Raw genomic sequence first — 27829 nt, 5'->3', positions numbered from 1 at the left:
AAAATAATCTCCTTGCTTTGATTTTGTTCTTCCGTTTTGCTAACTTCCCACCATCTCTCAACATACCAGATCAAGTTTGTGTTCCTACTGTACACTTTCTAGCTCTCCCAGTCACTAGAGGGCGCTCACGAAGTTTGAAATATCTATTTATTTTTTTTAAAAAAAGAGCAACCTGAAAGAACTATATTATAGTTCTTCCGTTTGGCGAACTGCTTTTTTTCCGTTTTTTTTTTACCCCTCCTTTCTCCTCTTCCTTTTTTTTTTTTTTTTGGGCAAAAAGAGAACAGCTAAAGAAGCCGAACAGAGACAGGAAGAATGGTGGAGACCCAACAGAGGGAAGAAGTAAATGAAGGCTGAGATAAGAAAGACAGAGATAGAGTGAAGGGGGAAAAAAAACACATTAGAAAATAAGGGCAGAGGGAAAAAAAACAACTGGAATAAACTGATGCAGGAAGATTGATAGGCAGCACAAGAGAGACAAGTGCCGGGCAAAATTTGATGGATTAATAGCAAAGGGATGTACATTCAGAATCTTTCCAGCATCCAGTTATCTCTGTGAGCAAAAGAAGATAGGGGGTGCAGAGAAACCGATCAAAGAAAGAAAGAGGGAGAGAAATGGGATAAAGGGAACAAAAGAGCACAACTCAGAACTAACAGCTCAGAGAGAAAGCTCCCAATTGTCTGCCCACTCTATCCATCGCAGCTTTCCAACTCTCCAAACTTCAGATCTCATGTCAGGACGTGCCATTCGAGCCGAGACCAGGAGCCGGGCAAAAGATGACATCAAGAAAGTGATGGCTGCTATTGAGCATGTCCGGAGATGGTGAGCACAATTTGGGAATGGGGATAACCATGGGGAGGGGGGGAAAGGACTTTAGTGAGAAAGCCACAGGTTGCCCCCTGCAGATCTGATTGTGTTTAGGAAGGTTCCAGGCTGGCACAGGATGGGTGATCTCAAAACATTTGGAGGGTACCACGAAGGCCTGTTATGAAGGGAAGCGACTGCTGGTTTTGGGGTGTTGATTATTGGTCTTACCACCACATCTGCACAGCATCTGTACTTCGGGGGTGGGTTCTACTTACATTTAATTCTGGTTTGCATCGCACCTACATGTGCTCTTCTGCGCATGTATGCGCTCTTCTGTGCATGCGTGCGCTCTTCTACACATGCGGGCACTCTTCTGCGCATGCGTGCATCACCTACTGTGTTTCCCCAAAAATAAGACCCTGTCTCATATTTCTTGAACACTGAAATAAGCGCTTGGCCTTATTTTCGGGGAGGTCTTATTATTTTGGGGCGCATGGAGCAAGACAGGGCTCCTCTTGCTGTCTTACCTGATTTCCAGCTCTGTCTCCCTAACCAGATAAAATGGCGGGGACCGGCTGCTCATGCGGTTTAAATATTTTCCAGGAGGGCTTGTTTTCAGGGGGTGCTTATTTTAGCGCATGTATTCAAAAGGGCTTATTATCAGGGGATGTCTTATTTTCGGGGAAACAGGGTATGATGACATCCAGGTCAGTGGGCGGAGTCTCCCGCCAGTTTTACTACCGGTTCTTGCAAACCGGTCCGAACCGGAGGCAACCCACCACTGGTGTACTTCTAGATCAGTGTTTCTCAACCGTAGCAACTTTAAGACAGGTAGACTTCAATTCCCACAATTCCCCAACCAGCCATATTGGCTGGGGAATTCTGGGAGATGATGTCCCTCTGCCAAGGGTGTAAAACATGAATCTAGATGGTTTGGAAGGCTTGCTGAAAGGCATTTGGGATCGTCAGGTGTTTTTCTATGGCTTTGATCTCAGTGCTATCTGCCCAGGAAGGTGAGATAGGATGGTTGCACCTCAGATGAGCTGGCCAAATGTTCCTGTATCCTGAAAGGGATTTTTGGAAATGGATTCCTCCTTCTTTCTTTTCCACCAGAGCAGCTGATCCGAGTGCCTGATGTTATATATTAGGTAATTTTGTCTTGCGTGATCCTTCCCCTTTCCTCACCAAATCGTCACACCAGAGGCTGCAGCCACTTAACGGGTTTGAAAGCCAGCAGCTTTTCCGGTATGAGAGAATATAGTCTGGCTGCTTTCTGTTTCTGTTGAATCTGAAATTATCGAAATGGCTTGATTCTGCTTTCTGGTAAACATAATCTTCAGTTTTGTCATGATTTCACATGACCTATGAAGTCCCATATAAGTTGCCAGGGAGGAGAGAGAGTGAAAGGAAAGAACCTAAAGGAATAAGAGGATAGGCCATGAAGTGATATTGATAAATAGCAGTGTTTTTTCAACCTTGGTAGCTTGAAGACGTGAATTTCAACTCCCAGAATAAGAGAGTTGAAAGGGACCTTAGAGGTCTTCTAATCCAACGCCCTGCTCAAGCAGGAGATTCTATACCATTTCAGACAAATGGCTGTCCAATCTCTTCTTAAAAACCTCCAATGATATAGCACCCACAGCTTCGGGAGGCAAGCTGTCCCACTGATCAATTGTTCTCACGGTCAGGAAATTCATCCTTAGTTCTAGGTTGCATCTCTCCTTGATCAGTTCCCATCCATTGCTTCTTGTCCAGCCTTCAGGTGCTTTGGAGAATAAGTTGACCTCTTCTTCTTTTTGGCAGCCCCTTAGATATTGGAACACTGCTATCATATCACCCTTATAAAGTAAGGTTCTACATTTAGGCAAAACAAACAAACAAAATGCACAGGTACCGTATATGTGGTATCTTGCTCAACAGAAGTAACTGTGAGAGGGATCTTGGAGTCCTAGTGGACAACCATTTAGATATAAGCCAGCAGTGTGCAGCAGCTGCCAAAAAAGCCAACACAGTTCTGGGCTGCATAAACAGAGGGACTGAATCAAGATCACATGAAATGTTAATACAGGGGTGAAAAGTAAAATTTGTTACTACTGGTTCTGTGGGCGTGGCTTGGTGGTGGTGGTGTATGTGACTGGTGGGCGTGGCCAACTTTTTTTTTTAACTTTTAAAAGCATTTTTTCTATAACCTCTTCGGCCGAAGAGGTTGTAAAAAAAAGCTTTTAAAAGGCTCCTCTGGCGATCCCAGCTGAGTTGCCTGATCGCCAGAACCTTTTAAAAGCTTTTTTTAAATGGCTGAAGTGGTTGTAGAAAAAATGTTTTTAAAGTATTCTGATGATCCCAGCTGAACCGCGCAATCATCAGAGGCTTTTTTTTTTACTTTTAAAAGCATTTTTGCCGCCGAAGAAAAAATGCTTCTAATTTTTTTTTTAATTACTTTTTTCTAACATTACAAACAAAGAAAAAAAAATACATTATTCCACCCTTGTGCTATACATAAAAAAGGAAGATTTGGGTCTTCGGATATGTCCTCATGATTGCCAAAATCCACGTTCTCGAGGTACAGGTACCGAGGTGTCCAATTTTCCAAGCGCATAGTCCACGAATGGTTTCCAAATCTTCCAGAAAATATCTTCTTTATACACACCACTTCTAATTTTAATATCACATGTCATTTTATCATTTAAAGCTAATTTCCACATTTCAGAATTCCACTCTTCTATTCTAAAAATCACATCTATCTAGCTATTATAATTCTACCTATTATAATCATAATTCTAATCAATTCTTTTTCATATTTTGTTAATTCTATTTCCTTAATTACCAACAATAATATAGTTTCCACTCTCAATATACTTTAATTATTTTGAAAAATATAGAGAAAGACCTGAAAAAGATAAATAAGCATTTGAAAGAATTTGAGGAAATGACAGGTCTGAAAGTAAATTGGTCAAAATCAGAATTATTGATGGATAGTAATGGTAATGAGCGCGAGAATATGCAAGAGCAATTTGGGATAAGGATTAAAAATACATTGAAATATTTGGGTATAATGCTTTCACTCAAGGTTAAAGAACTGAAAAAACTTAATTATGATGTGGTGATGAATGAAATTGAGAAGAAGATAGATAAATATAAAATGTTAAAGTTGTCTTGGTTTGGTAGAATTGCAATGTGTAAGATGATGTTGCTGCCCAAGTTTAATTTTTTATTCGAGATGCTACCGTTAAATTTGACAGAGAAAGATATTGAAGGATATCAGAAAAAATTGGACAAATTTTGCAATGGTGGAAAAGACCTAGATTAGTGAAGAAAATGTGGTATCAAAATCAAAAGGAAGGCGGATTAGGAATCCCCAAATTATTTAATTATTACTGTGCATATGGTATCCGGATAGTGGTAAAAATACTTAAAGGTGAAGATAATCATTGGAGAGATTTAGAGTTAAGGGATATAGAGAAATTTGGATCAAGGTGGTTTTTAGATAAAGCAAACTCAAAATGTGTAATTAGAAGTTATTGGTTAAAAGGATTAAGTAAAATGTGGAATAAATTTGTTAAAATTTTAATTCCGGATATAATTTTTTTGGGGAAGACAACTGGAAATTGGCCGATTAAAAATAATATAAGACGTAATGAAGTGATTAAAGATGAAAATATAGAAACTATTATAGATTGGTTAAAAGTTTTAGAAAATGAAAGGAGGAACAAAGAAATTATTGAAAAATTAGGGTTAAGCTGGTTTGAAAAAATACAGATAGAAAAATGGACAAAAAAATTAAGGGAAAACTATTCGATAAATAGATGTGAAACTGAATTTGAACATTTAGTATCTCGGATTATGAAAGATGAAATTGGGCTAAAGGGACTCGTTAGCAGGGTTTATAAGATTATAAACTCTGATGAAAAACTACAAAGAGTGATGAGGATAAACTGGGAAAAAGATCTTAATATTGAAATACCAGAGTCGGATTGGAATGTGAATTGGAATAGTAGAATTATGAGGACTTTATCTATAAGGATTAAAGAGCATAATTACAAAGTGGTTTGGAAATGGTATTTGACTCCAGTAAGATTGTCACAAATGGATAAAAAAATTAGTAAAAAATGTTGGAGATGTGATATGGAATTGGGGACTTATGAACATATGTGGTATAAATGTGATAAGGTTAAAAAGTTTTGGCAACAATTGGAGAAAATGATATTTGAAATGATGGGGAAACTAATAATATTGAGAGTGAAAAAATGCTTCTAAAAGTAAAAAAAACCCCAACCTCTGATGATCACACGGTTCAGCTGTGGCGGCGGGGGGGGGGGCCCAGGGATTTTTGCTACCGGTTCTCTGAACCACCCACTGCCATCGCTACCGGATCGGACAATCTGGTCTGAACCAAGAGCATTTCACCCCTGTGTTAATACCGCTTTATAATGCCTTGGTAAGGCCACACTTAATCATAATCATAATAACTGAGTTGGAAGGGACCTTGGAGATCTTCTAGTCCAACCCCCTGCCCAAGCAGGAAACCGTACACCATTTCAGACAAATGGTTATCAACATTTTCGTAAAAATTTCCAGTGTTCTGCAGGCAAGTTGTTCCACTTATTAATTGTTCTAACTGTCAGGAAATTTCTCCTTAGTTCCAAGTTGCTTTTCTCCTTGCTTAGTTTCCACACATTGCTTCTTGTTCTACCCTCAGGTGCTTTGGACAATAGTTTGACTCCCTCTTCTTTGTGGCAACCCCTGAGATATTGGGACACTGCTATTATATCTCCCCTAATCCTTCTTTTCATTAAACTAGACATACCCAGTTTCTGCAACCGTTCTTCATATGTTTTAGCCTCCAGTCCCCTAATCATCTTTGTTGCTCTTCTCTGCACTCTTTCTAGAGTTTCAACATCTTTTTTACATCGTGGCAACCAAAACTGAATGCAATATTCCAAGTGTGGCCTTACCAAGGCATTATAAAGTGGTATTAACACTTCACATGATCTTGATTCTATCCCTCTGTTTATGCAGCCCAGAACTGTGTTGACTTTTTTGGCAGCTGCTGCACACTGCTGGCTCATATCTAAATGGTTATCCACTAGGACTCCAAGATCCCTTTCACAGTTACTACTGTTGAGCAAGGTACCACATATACAGTACTTGTGCATTTTGTTTTTTTTGCCTAAATGTAGAACCTTACTTTTTTCACTGTTAAATTTCATTTTGTTAGATAGCGCTCAATGTTCAAGTCTGTCAAGATCCTTCTGAATCTTGAGTCTATCTTCTGGAGTGTTGGCTGTTCCTGCCAGCTTGGTGTCATCTGCAGATTTAATGATTCCCCATCTATCCCCTTGTCCAAGTCATTGATGAAGATGTTGAAGAGTACTGGGCCTAAAACAGAGCCTTGGGGTACTCCACTGCATACTTTCTCCATGTGGATGTAGTTCCATTGAGGACTACACATTGAGTGCGGTTGGTCAGCCAGGTATGAATCTATCTGGTGGTGGTGCTGTCTAACCCACATTTTTCTACTTTATTTAGTAGAAGGTTATGATCTACTTTATCAAATGCTTTACTGAAGCCCAAGTAAATTATATCGACAGCATTCCTCTGGTCCACTAATTTTGTCACTTTGTCAAAGAATGCAATAAGATTAGTCACGCATGATCTGTTTTTGATAAACCTATGTTGGCTTTTGGTTATTACTTTGTTTACTTCTAGGTGTTCAGTGATTTGTTACTTGATTATCTTTTCCAGATTCCATAGGTCATGATTTCACATGACCTATGAAGTCCCATATAGGTTGCCAGGGAGGAGAGAGAGAGAGAGGAAAGAAAGTTAAAGGAATAAAAGGATAGGCCATGAAGGGGTGTTGATATGCTGCAGTGTTTTTCAACCTTGGTAGTTTGAAGACGTGAATTTCAACTCCCAGAATAAGAGAGTTGGAAGGGATCCTTGAGGTCTTCTAATCCAACCTCCTGCTCAAGCAGGAGATTCTATACAATTTCAGACAAATGGCTGTCCAATCTCTTCTTAAAAACCTCCAATGCTGGAGCACCCACAGCTTCTGGAGGCAAGCTGTCCCACTGATCAATTGTTCTCACGGTCAGGAAATTCATCCTTAGTTCTAGGTTGCATCTCTCCTTGATCAGTTCCCATCCATTGCTTCTTGTCCAGCCTTCAGGTGCTTTGGAGAATAGGTTGACCTCTTCTTCTTTTTGGCAGCCCCTTAGATATTGGAACACTGCTATCATATGATGATTAGGGGACTGGATGATTAGGGGACTGGAGGATAAAACATATGAAGAACGGTTGCAGGAACTGGGTATGTCTAGTTTAACAAAAAGAAGGACTAGGGGAGACATGATAGCTGTGTTCCAATATCTCAGGGGCTGCCACAAAGAAGAGGGAGTCGGGCTGTTCTCCAAAGCACCTGAGGGTAGAACAAGAAGCAATGGGTGGAAACTGATCAAAGAAAGAAGCAACTTAGAACTAAGGAGAAATTTCCTGACAGTTAGAACAATTAATAAATGGAACGACTTGCCTTCAGAAGTTGTGAATGCTCCAACACTGGAAATTTTTAAGAAAATGTTGGATAACCATCTGACTGAGATGGTGTAGGGTTTCCTGCCTGGGCAGGGGGTTGGACTAGAAGGCCTCCAAGGTCCCTTCCAACTCTGATGTTATATTATGTTATGTTATGTTATGTTATATCACCCTTATAAAGTAAGGTTCTACATTTAGGCAAAACAAACAAACAAAATGCACAGGTACCGTATATGTGGTATCTTGCTCAACAGAAGTACCTGTGAGAGGGATCTTGGAGTCCTAGTGGACAACCATTTAGATATAAGCCAGCAGTGTGCAGCAGCTGCCAAAAAAGCCAACATAGTTCTGGGCTGCATAAACAGAGGGATTGAATCAAGATCACGTGAAGTGTTAATACATCGGTGAAATGTAAAATTTGTTACTACTGGTTCTGTGAGCGTGGCTTGGTGGAGGCGTAACGTGACTGGTGAGCGTGGCCAACTCTTTCTTTTTTAACTTTTAAAAGCATTTTTTCTACAACCTCTTCAGCCGAAGAGGTTGTAAAAGAAAAGCTTTTAAAAGGCTCCTCTGGAGATCCCAGCTGAGTTGCCTGATTGCCAGAACCTTTTAAAAGCTTTTTTTTTCACAACCTCTTTAGCTGAAGTGGTTGTAAAAAGATGCTTTTAAAAGCCTGAGATGATCAGGCAACTCAGCTGGGATCGCCAGAGGAAAAAAAGCTTTTAAAGGGTTCTGATATCCCAGCTGAGTTGCCTGATCACCAGAATCTTTTAAAAACATTTTTTCTACAACCTCTTTACCTGAAGACGTTGTAGAAAAAATACCTTTAAAGGGTTCTGATGATCCCACCCGGGCCGTGTGATCATCAGAGGCTTTTTTTTAACTTTTAAAAGTATTTTTTCCGCCAAAGAAAAAATGCTTTTAAAAGTAAAAAAACCCCAACCTCTGATGATCACACGGTTCAGCTGTGGCGGGGGTGGGGGGCAGAGATTTTTGCTACTGGTTCTCCGAACCACCGGCTGCCATCGGGTGATCCAGTCCAAACTGGGAACATTTCACCCCTGTTTTAATACCACTTTATAATAATACCACTTTATAAGTGTGGTAAGGCCACACTTAAATACTGTATTCAGTTTTGGTCGCCACGATGTAAAAAAGATGTTGAGACTCTAGAAAGAGTGCAGAGAAGACCAAACAAAGATAATTAAGGGACTGGAGGCTAAAACACGAAGAACAGTTGCAGGAATTGGTATGTCTGGTTTAATGAAAAGAAGGACTAGTGACCTGATATCAGTGTTCCAATATCTCAAGGGTTGCCACAAAGAAGAGGGAGTCAAACTATTCTCCAAAGCACCTGAAGACACGGCAAAAAGCAATGGGTGGAAACTGATTAAGGAGAGAAGCAACTTAGAACTAAGGAGAATTTTCCTGACAGTCAGAACAATTAATAAGTGGATCTGCTGATTCAGTTCTACAGAGGAATTATTGAGTCTGTCATTTGCACCTCTATAACTGTCTGGTTCGGTTCTGCAACCCAACAAGAAAAACACAGACTTCAGAGGATAATTAGAACTGCAGAAAAAATAATTGCTACCAACCTGCCTTCCATTGAGGACCTGTATACTGCACGAATCAAGAAGAGGGCCGTGAAAATATTTACAGACCCCTCGCATCCTGGACATAAACTGTTTCAACTCCTACCCTCAAAACGACGCTATAGAGCACTGCCCACCAGAACAACTAGACACAAGAACAGTTTTTTCCCAAAGGCCATCACTCTGCTAAACAAATAATTCCATCAACACTGTCAAACTGTTTACTAAATCTACACTACTATTAATCTTCTCATAGTTCCCATCACCAATCTCTTTCCATTTATGACTGTATGACTATAACTTGTTGCTGGCAATCCTTATGATTTATATTGATATATTGACCATCAATTGTATTGTAAATGTTGTACCTTGATGAACATATCTTTTCTTTTATGTACACTGAGAGCATATGCACCAAGACAAATTCTTTGTGTGTCCAATCACACTTGGCCAATAAAAAATTCTATTCTATTCTATTCTATTCTATCAACTTGCCTGAAGAAGTTTTGAATACTCTAATACTGGAAATTTTTTAAGAAGATATTGGATAACCATTTGTCTGGTGTAGGGTTTCCTGCCTGGGCAGGGGGTTGGACTAGAAGACCTCCAAGGTCCCTTCCAACTCTGTTATTATGATTATGATTGTTGTTGTTGTTGTTGTTGTTGTTGTTATTACTTCTCTTCATCAAGCTACTAGACCTATTTAGTTCCTGCAACTGGTCTTCATGTTTTAGCCTTCAGTCCCTAGTAGGCTGGCTGGGGAATTCTGGGAGTTGAAGTCCACATGTCTTCAAGTTGCCAAAGTTGAAAAATATTGACACAGAGTATAGATCAGGTTCATTTTCTTCCTGGAAAGATATCTTCCCAGACTATCCTTAGATTGTCAGAAAGATATTGGAAAATCAAGATAGATGGAAGAGGATTAAGTATTGTTGGGAAAGCCACATAACATTAGGATAATATTTTAAAACACCCCAAAGAAATCGCAATACTCTGTATAAGTCCAGAGGCTAAATATGGTTATACTTGGTTAGTGAATGAATAGGAATCCACTAGAAAATCACAGGAATGGCAAAAGTAGGAGAAATATCTCATTCTGAGAGTACTATATAATTGTATCCATAAATTTATCAGCACTAGTGGTTAAGATGCTGGATTTGTTGACCCAAGCACTGCATGATGGGATGAGCTTTGGTAGAAAAGTAACAGCTCGGTTACCCTCACATCCTGGACATAAACTGTTTCAACTCCTGCCCTCAAAACAATGCTACAAAGCACTGCACACCAGAACAACTAGACACAAAAACAGTTTCTTCCTGAAAGTCATCACTCTGCTAAACAAATAATTCCTCAACACTGTCAAACTATTACTAAATCTGCACTACTATTAATCTTCTCATCGTTCCCATCACCCTTTTCGTTCTACCTATGACTGTATGACTGTAACTTTGTTGCTTGTATCCTTACGATTTATAGATATTGATTGTTTCCTGATTGCTTATTTGTACCCTATGACTATCGTTAAGTGTTGTACCTTATGATTCTTGATGATTGTTTCTTTTATGTACACTGAGATCATATGCACCAAGACGAATTCCTTGTGTGTTAAATCACACTTGGCCAATAAAAAATTCTCTTCTCTTCTCTTCTCTTCTCTTCTCTTCTCTTCTCTTCTCTTCTCTTCTCTTCTCTTCTCTTCTCTTCTCTTGTCATACTGGCCACATGACCATGGGAGTGTCTTAGGACAACTCTGGCTCCTTTGGCTAGAAACATAAATGAGCATCACCCCCTCCCCCCAATCAGAAATAACTAGACAAGGGAAATGTTTACCTTTTTTTAAAGCTCAGTTCAGAGAAGATTTTACTTTTTTAGTTCAATACCTCCAAAATCACAAATGGAGAATTCTGGCAAGCTCCCCCATTTAATGACTAGCCTTATGGTGCAACCAAAACAATCTGGAACTGAACACACTCAAAACCGTAGAAATGGTGGTAGACTTTAGGAGAAACCCTTCCATACTTCCACCTCTCACAATACTAGACAAAACAGTATCAACAGTAGAAACCTTTAAATTTCTAGGTTCTGTCATATTGCAAGATCTAAAATGGACAGCTAACATCAAAAACATCATCAAAAAAGGACAACAAAGAATGTTCTTTCTGCGCCAACTCAGAAAGCTCAAACTGCCCAAGGAGCTACTGATTCAGTTCTACAGAGGAATTATTGAGTCTGTCATTTGTACCTCTATAACTGTCTGGTTTGGTTCTGCAACCCAACAAGAAAGACACAGACTTCAGAGGATAATTAGAACTGCAGAAAAAATAATTGCTACTAACCTGCCTTCCACTGAGGACCTGTATACTGCACGAATCAAGAAGAGGGCCGTGAAAATATTTACAGATCCCTCACATCCAGGACATAAACTGTTTCAACTCCTACCCTCAAAACTACGCTATAGAGCACTGCCCACCAGAACAACTAGACACAAGAACAGTTTTTTCCCGAAGGCCATCACTCTGCTAAACAAATAATTCCCTCAACACTGTCAAACTGTTTACTAAATCTACACTACTATTAATCTTCTCATAGTTCCCATCACCAATCTCTTTCCACTTATGACTATATGACTGTAACTTTGTTGCTGGCAATCCTTATGATTTATATTGATATATTGACCATCAATTGTGTTGTAAATGTTGATGAACGTATCTTTTCTTTTGTGTACACTGAGAGCATATGCACCAAAACAAATTCCTTGTGTGTCCAATCACACTTGGCCAATAAAAAATTCTATTCTATTCTATTCTATTCTATTCTATTCTATTCTATTCTATTCTATTCTATTCTATTCTATTCTATTCTATTGTAATCCTGCCGTTTCTCTCTTTCTAGGGAAAAGCGTTGGGTGACGGTGGGAGACACCTCTTTACGGATCTACAAGTGGGTGCCTATTATGGACCCTGGGGACGAGGTGAGAAATGGGATGACTGGTTTCTCACAAGGGGCTTTTGCCTTTATCACTTTCAGTTTCATTTATTCGTTTCCCTCTCTTCCGTTGCAGGAAAAAAGAAATCTGGGAAATAGCAAAGAGCAGCAGCCGACCAAAGAGAGGAGGTTTTCTCGAAGCAATCCTGCTCTGCTCATGTTGGACCTGAATGGTACATTTTGGGACATGAAGGGGAAGGAAAGAATATTTTCTATGTTTCCCCCAAAATAAGATTGGGTGTTATATTAATTGTTGCTCCAAAAGATGCATTATGGCTTATTTTCTGGTTAGGTCTTATTTTGGGAGAAATATGGTACTAAATGCACCCATCTGGCTGACAATCTTAACTGTGGCTTATTTGGGGGGTAGGGCTTATATTACGAGCATCCTGAAAGCTCAGGCTAGGGTTTATTTTCTGGCTGGGTCTTATTTTTGGGGAAACGGTATTATTTTACAAGGGCCTTGTAAAATTCGGCATCTCCCTATACCAGATACAGATGCTCCTCGACTTACAACCACAACAGAGCCCAAAAATTTGCTAAGTGAGACAATTGTTAAGTGAGTTTTGACCCATTTTGTGATCTTTCTTGCCACAGTTGTTAAATGAATCACTGCAGTTGTTAAGTCAGCCATATAGTTGTTAAATGAATCTGGCTTTCCCATCGACTTTGCTTGTCAAAAGATCGCAAAATGGCCTCGGGACATTGCAACCATCGTAAATATGAACAGTTGCAGAGTGTCTGAATTTTGATCATGTGACTATTCTGCAATGGTCGTAAGTGTGGAAAACAATCATAAGTCACTTTTTCAGTGTTCTTGTAACTTTGAACCAGTAAAGCTGGCTGAGGAATTCTGAGAGTTGAAGTCCACAGTCTTAAAGTTGCCAAGGTTCAAGACCCCTGCTTTGAACGGCAGTGCCGGTCCATGGACTGGGGGGTTAGGGATGGATGAAATGCTCCCGGTTCGGACCGGATCGGCCAATCCGGTAATAATGGTGGTGGGTGGTTCGGAGAACTGGAAGCAAAAATCCCTGCCTCCCCCATGCCCAGCTGAGTCACGCGATTGTCAGAGCCTTTTTTTTTTTACTTTTAAAAGCATTTTTTAACAACCTCTTTGGCTGAAAAGGTTGTAAAAAAATGGTTTTAAAGGATTAAAACAAGGCTCTGGCGATCCTGGCTGAGGTGCTTGATGTCAGAGGCTTTTTTTTTTTACTTTTAAAAGCATTTTTTTAAAAGGTAAAAAAGCTGAAGCCTGCTAGGCAAAAAATCAGGGGGGGGGTTGAGAGAGAGAGAGAGAGAGAGAGAGAGAGAGAGAGAAAGAAAGAAAGAAAGAAAGAAAGAAAGAAAGAAAGAAAGAAAGAAAGAAGGAGGGAGTGGGGGAGGGAGGAAAAAGGAGAGGAAGGAAGGACTACAAACCTGGCACTAGACATAGCTTCAGAGGATAATCCAAGGCTGGAAGGGACCTGGTGGTCATCTAGTCCAACCCTGGCCCAGTAAGACATTGGTAGTGAGTTTCTGTCTTTTGATACCCCAGTCACATAGCCACACCCACCCAGTCACATGACCCCCACCAAGTCACACCCACCAAGCAATACTCACAGAACCCGTAGGAAAGAAATTTAGATTTCACCACTGGTTGGGGACCCCTGCTCTACAGTATTAGAAATGCTTTAGCCCAGTGTTTCTCAACCACATCTTTAGGAGGTACGGCTTTCAATTCCTAGAATTTCTTAGCCAGCTGACCTCTATGATATAGTTAGTCCTCAGCCTACAACTATTTGTTTAGTGACAGTGTATGCTGCCACTGGACCTGGAGTCTCCATGCAGTGATAAAAAAAATTTCCCCAGTTTCCAGATGCAGTTCTTCATGGCCCTGTCTCTGTTTCCCACTAGATGAGAACAGCAACCAGAGTTCGCTTTCTGAGACGTCCCTGCTGAAAGGAGGTGACACCAGCCCCACCCCTACCCCGGATCGAAGCCAGACGGTGACTCCCACCCTCTTAGGAGACCTGAAGACCGAAGACTTGCAGCCCCCTCTTTTGGGACAAGAGGGAGGTATGTTCATCTGGGGAGAGATCTTGTGGCATTAAGCAACAGCCCACGTTGTCTTGTGTTATGGTCTTGCTGGACTTATTGGAGGAGGAGGAAGAGGAGGAGGAGGAGAGGAATGGGAGGGAGGGGAGGAAGAGGTTTTCTCAACCTTTGCAGTTTGAGGATTTGATATAATAACAGAGTTGGGAGGGACCTTAGAGGTCTTCTAGTCCAACCCCCTATCCAGGCAGGAAACCCTACACCCGTTCAGACAAATGGTTATCCAACATCTTCTTAAAAATTTCCCGTGTTGGAACATTCACAACTTCTAGAGGCAAGTTGTTCCACTGATTAATTGTTCTAACTGTCAGGAAAGTTCTAGGTTGCTTCTCTCCTTGATAAGTTTCCACCCATTGCTTCTTGTTCTACCCTCAGGTGCTTTGGAGAATAGTTTGACTCCCTTTTCTTTGTGGCAACCCTTGAGATATTGGAACATTGCTATCATGTCTCCCTTAGTTGTTCTTTTCATTAAACTAGGCATACCGAGTTCCTGCAACCGTTCTTCATATGCTTTCTTCATAATTCTGATGAAAGAATCTGCTGCTTTGACAGATAGCAAGCAATCTGCCCATCCTCAGTCCAAAAATGATCAGGATGTGCTCCCTGCCACTTTCACACCCTTCCGAGGCAGCCACCCACTTCCTCTCAGCTTCCTCTCCTTATCCTTTCTCCAGTCTGCCCCATCTGTTTGCAGTTGAAGTCCACACATCTTCAAGTTGCCCAGACTGAGAAACTCTGTGATAGTCTAATAGCTTTGGGAGACAGGAGAAAGAGCCGTGCATATGTTAGATTTCAGGCAGCTGAGTCTGCAGAATAAATGGGGCCGTGGAAAATGCCTTGGAAGGGATCCACCCTAGTTAGTTTCATTGTAAAGGCGAGGGGGGAGAGCTGTGTTTTCAGACTTGCAACATCCTGTTAATGTAACTGTGAACTTTGAATCAAACTTGGCAGAAGCCATTTTTCTATTCCTCAGGGGCCACAGGGTGGGGAGGGCGGAAGGAGGATGGAATGCTTTGTTAGACCCAACATAGATCTTTCTCATGAGAACCAAGGTCAACGTGACCTGAGACTGTTGGGGAGGGAGTTATTTCTTATTTTAATTATACTGAAACAGCTGGAAATACTTGGAGTTGGTTTTACATTTGATCGTGCTGATATGATGTATCCGCTACAGATGTTCTTTGAGGAAGTCTCTAGCCTTAGAGTTCTTATTGGCTTGGATTCATTAATTGGAACCATGCAAGCAACCTTACAATAAAGTTAGGGCTTCTTCTGGGTGTGCTTCTTGTGTGGACTACCTTGCAAGACAAGTATAGAGCTGGGAATATCTAGAGATAACACTGGTAGTCCTTGATTTATGACCACAACTGAGCCCAACATTTCTGTTGTTAAGTGAGACATTTGTTAAGTGAGTTTTACCCCATTTTACTACTTTTCTTGCCTCAATTGTTAAGTGAATCGCTGCAGTTAATAAGTGAGTAACCTGGTTGTTAAGTGAATCTGAAAATGGCTTCCCCATTGACCTTGCTTGTTCAGAAGGTCACAAAAGAGGATCACATGACCTTGGTACATAGCAAAGGTCATAAATATGAACCAGTTGCCAATAATCCAAATTTTGATCACATGGTTATGGGGATGCTGCAATGGTCGTTAACTATGAAAAATGGTCATCAGTAATTTTTTCAGTGCTGTTGTAACTTTGAACTGTTGTAAGTTGAGAACTACCTGTAGTCCTGGTGATTTGACCAAGACTGAAGCTAGTGATCCATCCTGGCTGGTCCAGCAAGTCCCCGGGACTCCCTGCCTGCACCCATTGATAGCAGCCCCAAGCAGAACCATGCTTTGAGGATCCATAAGGCTGAGCTCTGGAGGATAGATGAGGTTATTATCTTTTCAATCTTGTTCAATTCTTGACAATTCTATGGGCCAGGTCTCTCCATGTCTTCCAATCTTGCACCAGTTCTTTGAGTTTTCTGTGCTCTTTCTGGTGTTAGCTTTGATGGTAATCCAGCCACCATGTTCCTTGATGGCCTGGTTTTCTTTTACCCTTAACTCTTCCAAATATAATTGCTTTCTCTAGGGAATTCCCCTGTATGACGCGGGCAAAATATGTGAGATCAGTTTCATGATTTGGCCTTCTGTTGACATGTCTGGTGGGTTATATGCTCTAATATTTGCTTATTAGTCACTTTTTCTGTCCAAAGAATATGCAGGAGCCTTCTCCAGCACCATAGCTCAAATATTGTACTTTTTGGAGTAAAACACACTTCTCCCCCTAAAAGAGGGTGAAAACTGTGGTGCGTTTTATACACCGAATGTTTATTTATTTATTTATTTATTTATTTATTTGTCGTAACAATATATACAAGCGTTGCATAAAGGGTTATATAATATATGAACATATATATTAGGAGAAACGAGGTACTATAAACATATATATACATAGGGGAAGAAACAATAGGACAGGAACGGTAGGCACGTTTGTGCTCTTATGCACGCCCCTTAGAGTCCTCTTAGGAAAGTGGTGAGGTCAACCGTGGACAGTTTTTGAGTAAAGCCTTTGGGGTTATGTTGCCCAAGCCCCGCCCACCCTCCGGCTCCCACCCTTCAGCTATTTTCGGCCTCTATGTGTTGTGTTTTCGGCCTTCTCATGCCCCGTTTTTGCCCTCCTCATGCCCCATTTTTGGCCTCTGTGCATCACATTTTCGGCTGATTCCAGGAAGCTGGGATTGGCGGCAGTGGCAGTGGCGAAAATGGGGCGTGCGGAGGCCAAAAATGCATCACACAGAGGTGGAGATGGGCCCTGGAGATCACCGCAGCCTGGAACAGCTGATTGGAGGTATTCCGGGAGGCCAATCCACCTGCCAATCAGCTGCTCATGCTGAATCAGGCTGTGATAATGTGCTGAAGCTTACCAGGCTGTTTGCTATTTGTTGCAAGGACGCTAGCTAGATGAATACTAATGGATGCTGGTAGACAGAAGCAGAATTTTTCTTTCTTGTTCTCCTCCCCAAAAACTAATGTGCATCTTATACTCCAAAGCTGATTTTCTTCCTGTCTTGCTTTTTTAAGGCCCAACTTTCACAACCATAGGTAGCTGAGGGGAACACGATAGAGCAGACTAACCTACATTTGGTCACCAGGCTGATGTCCCTGCTTTCCCAAACGAAGCTAGCAGGGGAATAGACTCCAAGCCCAGAAATTTGGAGTGGTGATGGCTCAGTTTGGCTTACTTAGTGTCCTTCCCCTCAAAAGCAACTTTTCAAACCTCAACTCAGCTGTTTTTCTTGCTGTGCTTCGAACTCTGCGTTCAACCATGTTTTATTTTTGTCCCTTGTTTATTGGATCCCTGGTCTCTTCTTAAAATGTTATTTGTACTGAGAATTATGCCTAAAGCAAAAATATCTAAAGAAAGAGAGAGAAACCATTTTTAAAAGTTCATAATTAAAAGAAAAAAGAAAAGTATGAAGTGGAATAACCTCTGACCTTCTTTTCAATAGATCTTTACACTCTTATCACCCTTCCTCCTCCTTCTAAGATGCTATACACATCCCTTCAATCCCGCCACATTTTTTCCATCTTCAAAAGTCATAAATTATCACATCATTTTGTTTTCTCCTTTCAACAGAAAATTGCTAGATAGTTTCCAATCTTTAAAAAAATGTCTTTGTTGTTTTTTTTCCTCTAACCCAGAAGTTATCTTTGCCATTTCATCAAATTCTGATCTTTTCATATTTCTCCATTTCTCCACTTTTAAATCTCTGGTCTTGACCTGGGCTAAGCCTCTCACTAATTTTCTGTTGCTGTCTTTAGCTTTAGGTAAAAAGGATTACTTGCTTCTAAAATTTGTGCCCTTGTTTGCCTGTCTCTGGAGTTCTATATGCAGAAGGCTCAGAAAACCTCCTGTATATGAAAAACTGGTATGATGCTTTGGGAAATTGGGGCTTTTCTACATACTGGTATTTGTTGACATTTGACTGTAATTGAGCCTGGAACTCCCATCAAAATTGTTCCGTGAGGCATGTCCAATTTTACGACCATGTCTGCTGTGGTCGTTAAGCAAATCTAGCTTTCTTTATTACTTGTCAGAGGCCAGTTGGGAAGGTCACAAATGATGATCACATGACCTGCAACCCTTTTAAATACATGCTGGTTGCCAAACACCTACGTTTTGATCATGTGACCACACAGACCCTGTAAAGTGCGAGTAGTAGTCTTAAGTCACATTTTTCAGTGCCATTGTAACTTGCAATAGTCAGTAAGCGAATGGCCATAAGCAGCGGTGAGTTTCTCATTATGTACTACCGGTGAGTTTCTCATTATGTACTACCAGTTCGCTGCGCGTGTACACGCTTGCTTTGTGCGCATGCGCGCCCTGTTCACGCACGTGCCTGCCTTCCATGCATGCGCCCGATCTTCCACGCATGTGCTTTGCTTGTGCGCACGCCTTCCACGCACGCGCCCAGCCTCAAAAACATGCCTATATAGGATGGCATAGAGCCAGGGTGGGTGGATGAGCAGGCCCACCACCTGTGATTTCTGCTATCGGTTCGAGCGAACCAGTCTGAACCTGCTGAATACCATCTCTGGTTGTAAGTCGATGATCTTTAACTCATTTTCCCTTCCTCCAGAAATTCTTGCAATTTTTAACACTTAGCGAGAATTGCAATTATGCTCTGATAAAATTCTATATTGTGCCACAACTATATTTAAGCTTTTCTTTCTCGCTGTGTTATCCTATCCAACTTTTCTACTGATTAGCTAAATTTTCAGTTTTGTACCTTAGCATAAACCTCTTCCCCCAAGTCTCCAAAAAGTAAATTTTGAGGATGGATGTTTGTAAGACCATGGAAGACAGGGGAAAGAAAGGCAAAATTTTTCAGAAAATCTGCCAGGATTTGCCTGTTTTTGATTGATTCCTTTTCTGCGTACAGATTCTGGGGTGCTCCTTGAGGGAACCGATGACCCTCCCAAGCTTAGCAAAGAAGAACCAGATCACACGATGTCTGATTTCCAGGTGATTGTGCTGATTGTGGAAAAAAAGCTGAGAATTCTGGGGGAGGGGGCAAAATGTCAAAAAATTCAAGATGGCCACCACCATGCAAACAAAGCCTCACCCTTTTTTTAATGTGTGAAAATGAGGAAATTATTATGAACAAAATATTATCAGAAATTTCTACTCACAATGAAGCAATCACCATTCCTGATCAGTTGTCTTCCAAATACAGTGTTCTTTGTTTTGTCTTAGCTATTTTCTTACTTTCTTTTGTATCCTAAAATGTTAACAATTTAAAACTTTAGAAAGTTTCTTTTCTAAAGTTCGAAAAGTTTTCTAAAAGTTTAGAAAAAAAAGAAATTTAAAAATGGTCAAGGAGATCTATCACTTTGGAGCTTTAAAATTTTTAATGCCTTCTTGAATTTAGTACAACATGCTTATGGATAGTCCTCAGTTTATTACACAATTAAGTCCAATTTTTCTGTTGCTAAACAAGTGAGTTTTGCCCCGTTTTATGATCATTCTTGTCACGGTTGTTAAGCGAATCCCTACAGTTGTTAAGTCAGCAGCATGGTTGTGAAGTGAATTTGGTTTCCCCATTGACTTCGCTTCCGTCACTGCAATTGTCATAAATGCATGCTGGTTGCTAAGCATTTGAATTTTGATCACGGGGAAGGTGCAAGTGTAGAAAACAGTCATACGTCACTTTTTTCAGCGCTGTTGTAACTTTAAATAGCAATAGCAATAGTGTTTAGACTTATATACTGCTTTCCATCCCTCTCTAAGCGGTTACAGAGTCACCATATTGTCCTCAATAATCTGGATCCTCATTTCACCAACCTCGAAAGGATGGCAAGCTGAGTCAACCTTGAGCCAGGCAGGATCAAACCCCTGGAGTGAGCAGTGAGTTAGCCTTGCAGTACTGCCTTCTAACCATTGCGCCACCACGGCTCTTAGTGAATTATCACTAAACAAATGGTTATAAATTGAGGATTACTTGTACTCCCATGGCCCAGAATTGCAGGTTCCGGATTTATCTTGTTTTCCTGTTTAAAAAAAAAAAAAGAATCCTTTCCCACAGAATTTCCAAAGCAGAATTTCTAAATATTTGAGAAGCACAAATGTGGAATCAAATTTTGAGCACAATGTTGTGGCTCTCCCCTTTATCTGAGACACAAGTTTAGGCTGGAAAATCTGAGATAGAAGTTGACTATCAATTTTGGACTGTGCATCTCGGAGCCATTTTCTCTGTTTCTCAGCTTGAAGCACTTTGAGCAAGAGGAGGGAGCTCTGGAATGTCAGACCAGACATCAACAACATACTATCTCATGGGAACCAAGGTCATCCCAACTAGTGCTGGCCAGAGACTGGAAGAAATTACTAGGGAGATGCCAGAACACCTAATTAGACAATGTGACCTGTGGACAAGGAGAGAGGGAGCTGTCTGTTCTTTAACTATACTAAGAATAAGAATAATAAAAAGAAATAGCCAGAGCTGATCTGGCATTTCAAAAGTGATGAAAGGCTGTACTAATAAAGCAGTTCTTTGAGAAAGCAGAATGTCTCAAGAGTTGCTGGATTATTTGGGTTCATTAATTGAAACCTTGACAGTGAATTGAGCAGGGGTGGGATTCAGCCGGTTTGGACTGGTTTAGACAAACCGGTAGTTACAGCCAGTGGCTGGGCCCGCCCACACTCCCCCACCCTATCTGTCCTGTTCTATATTTCCTTCTCTCTGGCTCATCTGATTCGCGTAGCACAGCTGATCTCCGCCCCTCTGCTGTTCTACTTACCGGGGCTGCCTTAGAAAGTAAGCAGCTGAGTTTCAAATTGCTGCATTTTGAACACTGCATGTAAACGCAGGTACATGAAGCCAGCGCACACGCACAAAGCGCACGCTCACAGAATCGGTTGTTAAACCGGTTGCAGCCCACCACTGGAGTTGAGTGTTAAGATTAGGGTTACTAAACTCTGGTAAACTTGACTGGGAAATTCTGGTACAGGTAATCCTCCACTTACAATAATTCATTTGTTGTATTCGAAGTTATAACAGCCCTGGGAAAAGTGACTTATGACCGTTTTTCACATTTACGACCATTGCAACATCCGTGATCAAAACTCAGATGCTTGACAACAGACACATATTTATGACGGTTGCAGTGTCCTGGGGTCATGTGATCACCTTTTGCAAACTTCTGACAAGCAAAGTCAATGAGAAAACTAGTTTCACTTAACAATTATATTACTAACATAACAAGGGAAGTGATTTCATTTACAACTGGGGCAAGAAAGGTCGCAGGATGGAGCAAAACTCACCTAAAACAAATGTTTCGCTTAACAGCAGAAAGTTTGGGTTCAATTGAGATCATAAGTAGTGGACTACCTGTAGCTGAAGTCAGCACAGAGTTGCCAAGTGTGAGAGTCGCTGGTTAAGAGCTTCCTTTGCTTGTCTTCCAGGCCACGGACAAAGCAACTTGTTTGAAACCCACCAAAGATGTGGAAAAACGAACCTCTGAAGTGGAGGAGTCTTTCTTGTTAGAAGGCCCCTCCCTGAAGCGGACCCGTACAGAGGAACCAGCTTTGCAGCCTACCCCACCCTCTGAAGTTTAACCTCAAGCTTCAGGCCTCTCCTTCCCATTTCTTCTGATAGATGGATCTATGTGGGAGAACGTGACACAATGTTAGCTAAATATGGTGTGTCCAAACCACCTGTCTGCAACATGTCATTGCTAGAGTACTTCCTGCTACCCCTTTGTGACAACACTGTTTACATGAAACATTCATGTTTTATGCATGCATGGAAATGAGATATGGCTGTGGGAACGTAGGCCTATGACCGAAAGAAATCATGTAGACTTGCAGAAATGTGAAAAGCTGTTTACCTTACTTCTTACGCAGAAATATGATTTATATATTGGGAATATGAGAGAGTAAAAGTAAAGGTCTGTTTTAAAGCACACATTAGGAAAGTCAAAATCTTCCTAAATTCTATCTTCTAGCCTAGTTTCTCAGCATGAAGGAGCAGCCTGTAATTTAAAAGCAAGGCTACAATTTTATATCCATTCCAAATCCAAATTTTGCAGCATGGAAACACATATTTTGGGAAAAGAGCAAATTGCACAATTTAATTATTTAATAATGCTAACGTTTAGGGTACCGGTGGGTTTTAAAAAAATCTGGAAAAGGCATGCAAGATATGTCTCTGTTACAGATAGCTATTTGTCTGGAATGGTATAGGGCCGTGATGGCGAACCTATGGCATGGGTGCGACAGGTGGCACACAGAGCCCTCTCTGCGGGCATGCATGCCATTGCCAGCTGCTCTTCTGTTTTCCAGCGTGCACACGTGTGCTGGCCAGCTGATCTTTGCACGCGCAGGAGCACCAGAAACCCGAAGACCAACTGGCTGGGGCACATGCGCGCCGGCCATCTGGTTTTTGAATTTTCAGCATGTGCATGGTCTTCACGCATGCCAGAAACCCGAAGAACAGGTGGCTGGTGTACGCATGCGCACCGGCCACCTGGTTTTTGGGTTTCCAGTGCTCTACCACATGCGCATTCTGGTCTGGGCACTCGGTGCTGAAAAGTTCACCATCACTGGTATAGGGTCTCCTGCTTGAGCAGGGGTTTGGACTAGAAGACCTCCAAGATCCCGTCCAACCTTACGGTATTCTATGTTCTCGGTTTGCAGATGACAAATCCAATGCTGCTTTGCCAGCCGAGAAAACAGATTGAACTTTGATGTGCAGGCACAAATAAGGCCTGGAATTAAGCCTCCATTGAAATGATTAACCTTTGGTCTAAAGCAGGAATGGGCAACTATGGTCCCTTTATGACCTGAGGACTTCCAACGTCCAGAATTCTGAGAATTGAAATCTACAGGTCATAAAGTTGCTCAGCCTGCTCTAGAGACTCTTTTTATAGAGGCATGTAAAATAAGTTCAGGGCTGCCGTCACGTGGGTTCAGGGCGACCATCTTGATTGTCTTGACCTCTCTACAGATGCTTTTGGATTCTATGCACCTGAGACACCAGGCTTTATATTCTGAGGAGAATTTTTTCCCTATAGTTATTTCTGTTGCTGAAAATTTGGTGTTGGAGTAGTTAGAAAAGCCAGGAGTCTTGTATAATGTAAAACAACAACAACAACACTAACCCACTTAAAACAGGACGGTTTCCTGCTTTGATTCAGTTGCCACCTCAAAGATGCCCCATTTATGCCTACTGTAAAGACTAATTGGTACTTACAAGGCAGACCAACGGCTAGCCTTTGCTCAGGGGTTGAAGGATCCCAGGGGAAATGTGCAAAGCTATAGTTTGTTGGATAATAACAGGCAAAATGAAATTTGCTTATGGTTTCTCCTAAGGGATAATTCCAGCCAAATGTATGTATAGGGCTGAGGCATGTTTAGGAGCTACGTTATAGCGTCATGCTGTAATTATGTCACTTGCACCAACTGCATCATTCAAATCATTTCCATCCAGGTAGTCCTTGACTTATGACAGAAATTTCATACTCTAGTATAGGTAGTCCTTGATTTACAACTATTCATTTAGTGACCATTGAAAATCACAATGGCACCGAATGGTGACTGTTTTTCACACTTACAACTGTTGCAACCAGTGGTGAAATGTAAAATTCATTACTACCGGTTTTGTGGGCATGGCTTGGTGGGGGAGCATAATGTGACTGGGTGGCCCTGGCCAACTTTTTTTTTTTTACTTTTAATAGGATTTTTTCTACAACCTCTTCGGCTGGTTGTAAAAAATGTTTTTAAAGGCTTCTGACAATCCCAGCTGAGATGCCTGATCGTCAGAAACTTTTAAAAGCATTTTTTACAACCTCTTCAGCTGAAGTGGTTGTAGAAAAAATGCTTTTAAAAGGTTCTGATGATCCCAGTTGAGCCGCGCGATCATCAGGTTTTTTTTAAAACTTTTAAAAGCGTTTTTTCGGCCGAAGAAAAAATGCTTTTAAAAGTAAAAAAAAAACCCTCTGATGATTGCACAGCTCAGCTGGGCATGGGCAGGTGTGGGGGAGGGCACAGATTTTTGCTACCAATTCTCTGAACCACCCGCCGCCATCGCTACCGGATCGAACAATCCGGTCCAAACCGGGGGCATTTCACCCCTGGTTGCAACATCTCCATGGTCACATGATCAAAATTCAGATGCTTGACAACTGGCTTATATTTATCACAATGCTGTTTCCTGAAGTCATGTGTGATCACTTTTTGCTATCTTCTGATAAGCAAAGTCAATGGGGCAACCAGGTTCACTTAACAACTGTGCTGCTAATTTAACAACTGCAGTGATTCACTTAACAGCTGTGGCAAGAAATGTCATAAAATGGGGCAAAATTTACTTAACAACTGTCTTGCTTAGCAACAGAAATGTTGGGTTCAGTTGTGGACATAAGTCAAGGACTACCTGCATAGTCTTACGTTGAGGACTGCATGTAAAGCACTATCACGAGTGATGTCATACAGCCCTCACAGATACTTGTGGTGCAGAGTTCCAACTAGAAAATAAAAATAATAATGCTTTCTAACATTTTGGAAAGGAAAAAGAACATTGTAGACTGCTTACTAAAGATAGAGAATTCATTAGAATTCATGGTGTGAATGCATTTTTGTCCTTCGGGCGTCCACTTCTTAAGATTGGCCAAATTTCAAGTGTACACCGGTATATTTTCTCCAAGCGTGTTTGAAACACTACAATCCAGAAATTGTGACAATCCACATTGACAATCCATATAGACAAGAAACACATGTGTGCGTTATTTGGCATTAAGAAGTCATTCACCAAACGTGGATTTGCCTGAAGGAAGAGATGTCGTTGTATCCATTCAATTTGACCCATAGGGTATAGTTGCACAATTTCTAAAATGCATCTGAGTTCTCAATAGAGGTTTTTCATGTGTGAAATCATTCACACATCATGAGTGAAGACATTCATTCATAAAAGGTTAACGCAGTAGTAGCTAGTGAAAGTGTATTATTTGATTTAGCAATAACATGCTAGCATTTTTATATCTATGGTTTTATAAAATTTACATTGTAATTTTCATAGCTTATAAACTCTTATTCCTCATTCAGAAATCGTGCTTTTTTTTTTGTCCTAAAAGGAAAAGTGGGTGTTTCTTAAAACCAACATTTTTTGCATGCATGGAACATATTTTGTCAAGGCTAGTTTTTAAATGACCTCTCATTTCTCAAATTCTGGTCTAGGCAGCCCACATTTTGTAGGCCCTGGGTGAACTCTGTCATAAAACTCCATTTTTGGACCTTTAGGGATAGCTAAGAGGGTGATGGCCAGAGGTGGGTTTCAGCAAGTTCTGACCAGTTCTGGAGAACTGGTAGTGGAAATTTTGAGTAGTTCGGAGAACTGGTAGTAAAAATTCTGATTGGCTCACCCCCATCTTTCTCTGCCTCCCAAATCCGAGCTGATTGGGAGAAAATGGGGATTTTGCAATATCCTGGAGTGGAGTGGGAATGGAGATTTTATGGTATCCTTCCCCTGCCACTCCCACCAAGTCATGCCACGCCCACTGACACGCCCACAGAACCGGTAGTAAAAAAAAATTGAAACCCACCACTGGTGATGGCCAAATCTGATTCTAGGTTCTGCCTCAGTTTACCTTTTCCACTAAGTAACCAAGTTGGAATTTAAAAGCAATTTATTATACTCTGATAAAGTAGGATCTCCCTATGAAAAGGGAGAACGTCAAGACCCATCTTACATTCCCTTTTATAGTTAAGACCACTGGGTCGGGGGCTCAAGGGGTATTGGTCTCAGGGTTGGTCTGACCACGGTTTTTAAGAGGCTGCTATGGAATGACCAGGTGTATCTTCCCTAGCAGTTGGGGCAATTTTAATTGCACCATGACCAGGTTAATGATCTTCACTATGGGGAATAGCCCATGAACTTGGGTCCCAGCTTTTTACTGGGGAGTTTTAACCTCAAGTATTTTGTGGAAAGGTAGATTCCCCCCCCCCCAGCTGGAAGGGTCATCATGGGACTTGGTGTTTCCCCCCCCCCCCATGCTTCTTATAGGTCTGCACCGCTTTAAGCTAGCACCTTCTTGACGTGCTGATTTTAGCGTCGACAGCTAGCCTGTCAAGCTAATTGAGGAGGGGGGATCCCTTGAGTATTCTGACATTGGGACGAAGTCCATGCCACTCACTATTTTCAATGGAGTTAGCCCCATGCTACTGTGAACAGCATTATTGTACATGACCTTGGTAAAAGACAAGAGGTCAGCCCAATTGGATTGCTGATAGTTCACATTACACCTCAGGTACTACTCTACCATGGCGTTCAAACGTTCTGCCCCCCACCCTCCACTCATAGCCAGATGAAAAGCTGAACTAAGGCCCTGGGACGACTCAATAGACTGCAGGAACTCCCTTCGGCCACTGTGGGTTTCTGTGGAGACAATCTCCGCATTATCGGTTGGAATTTGCCATGTTTTGACTGAGATACCAGCTCCTTGATGCAACTGCGAAGTTGCTATAAGGGTTCCGACAGGTGCCCTAATTCAGGGGTGTCCAAACTTGGCAACTTTTAAGACTTGTGGACTTCAACTCTCAAACTTCCTCAGCCAGCGGGAGTTGAAATCCACAAGTCTTAAAAGTTGCCACATTTGGACACCCTTGCCCTAATTAAATCATGAGTCTGAAGCCAAGTTTCAAAAGAAATCCAGTTATTTATTAGGAGCTTCATGCCGGCAGGGACCAGATGGAACCAACTGGGACCTCAGTTAATTTGTGCTTTGCCTCTGACTGTCAGGGTTCCAAGTAACATCCCCAACAAAAGAAAACTCAGGAGGCTTGAGTTTCCTCGAAGTTCCATTTTCTTAGATATATCATATTGGCACACCTGGGAAAACCCAAATGTGAAAGCTTCCAGGTTTTCCCCACCCAAAAGAAAGTTCCTGCCACATCTCCATCACATGGTCCAATCTAAGCGCCGTCCAAACTGGAGATGTCTCCCAGTTCTAGCCTTCCAGAGCAAGTAGTCCTTGACTTTCTGATAAAGGAATGTTATTATGACTATATATCACCATGGCGCTGTACAATTCCTCCCTCCCAGTTTCCTACAGCAGTAAACGTGGCAGGCCTGAAGATCCAACGAAAAAGATGGCTTCCAGGCCTGACACTGACCCTGTTTCTCCTTCCCGCAATATGCGTCATCAGTTGGAATGTGCCTTGTTTTGACTTAGATACCAGCTCCTTGATGCAGCTGCAAGGTTAGCTTTTCCATCTCCCTTTTCTATAGCAATTCGAGAGCAGGTCAGGGATGCGCTGCGGTTTGACATACTATCAATCAACTCATACAGCAACAAGATAAAAAGTTTTCTTACATTCCAGTCTGTAATTATAAACCCTTATCTCCATTTTAAAAGAGAGAAAAATAAGTCAAATTAAAATACAAAGTACATTAGTTAAGAAGTCTGTGTCATGTGCCCCTCAAGGCAACTATCTAAATGACATTGGCTGATTCTGAAAAGATAATCTAAGAAAATGTCTGGTTAGAAGTCGGATGGAAGATAGCAAGAAATTTCAGACTGAAGAAGTGAAAAACTTCCAGGAAGAAGGCAACATTTTCACTTTGCCACATTGTTCGAACTTAGCCTAAAGTTGGGTTCATGTGGATTCATAAAACTAGGTTAATCCATAACCACAGCTCAGTTCACCAGAAGAAATCAGGTCGTAGAAATAAGAGTTACTTTAGGCAATTTTGAGCTAGTTGGACCTGAAGACCAAATAAGACCTGAAGACCCTGATTTAGCAGAAAGCAGTTTTCTCCAGAATTTAAACAGGCTC

General features: G+C 41.3%; 1 protein-coding gene across 1 annotated transcript; it reads left to right on the top strand.

The window, feature by feature from the left end:
* Window positions 1-242: 242 nt before the first annotated feature.
* BCL7C (BAF chromatin remodeling complex subunit BCL7C) lies at window positions 243-25096 on the top strand. The gene is made up of 6 exons (XM_058183099.1): window positions 243-823; window positions 11827-11905; window positions 11996-12092; window positions 13813-13974; window positions 18945-19027; window positions 21464-25096. Exons 1-6 carry the CDS (start codon window positions 732-734, stop codon window positions 21614-21616), a joined length of 666 nt encoding a protein of 221 aa, XP_058039082.1. The 5' UTR covers window positions 243-731; the 3' UTR covers window positions 21617-25096.
* Window positions 25097-27829: the final 2733 nt, after the last annotated feature.

The sequence above is a fragment of the Ahaetulla prasina genome, chromosome 4 (genome assembly GCF_028640845.1).
Source record: "Ahaetulla prasina isolate Xishuangbanna chromosome 4, ASM2864084v1, whole genome shotgun sequence".
Classification (NCBI taxonomy): Eukaryota; Metazoa; Chordata; class Lepidosauria; order Squamata; family Colubridae; genus Ahaetulla; species Ahaetulla prasina.
This window is presented reverse-complemented; position numbering and strand designations above follow the sequence as displayed.

Bases quoted from the DNA above. Each gene is read 5' to 3' on its own strand.
- BCL7C (XM_058183099.1), top strand. From the start codon at position 732: ATGTCAGGACGTGCCATTCGAGCCGAGACCAGGAGCCGGGCAAAAGAT. The intron at 824-11,826 runs GTGAGCACAATT...CTCTCTTTCTAG, and splicing joins ATTGAGCATGTCCGGAGATG to GGAAAAGCGTTGGGTGACGG. The intron at 11,906-11,995 runs GTGAGAAATGGG...CTTCCGTTGCAG, and splicing joins TTATGGACCCTGGGGACGAG to GAAAAAAGAAATCTGGGAAA.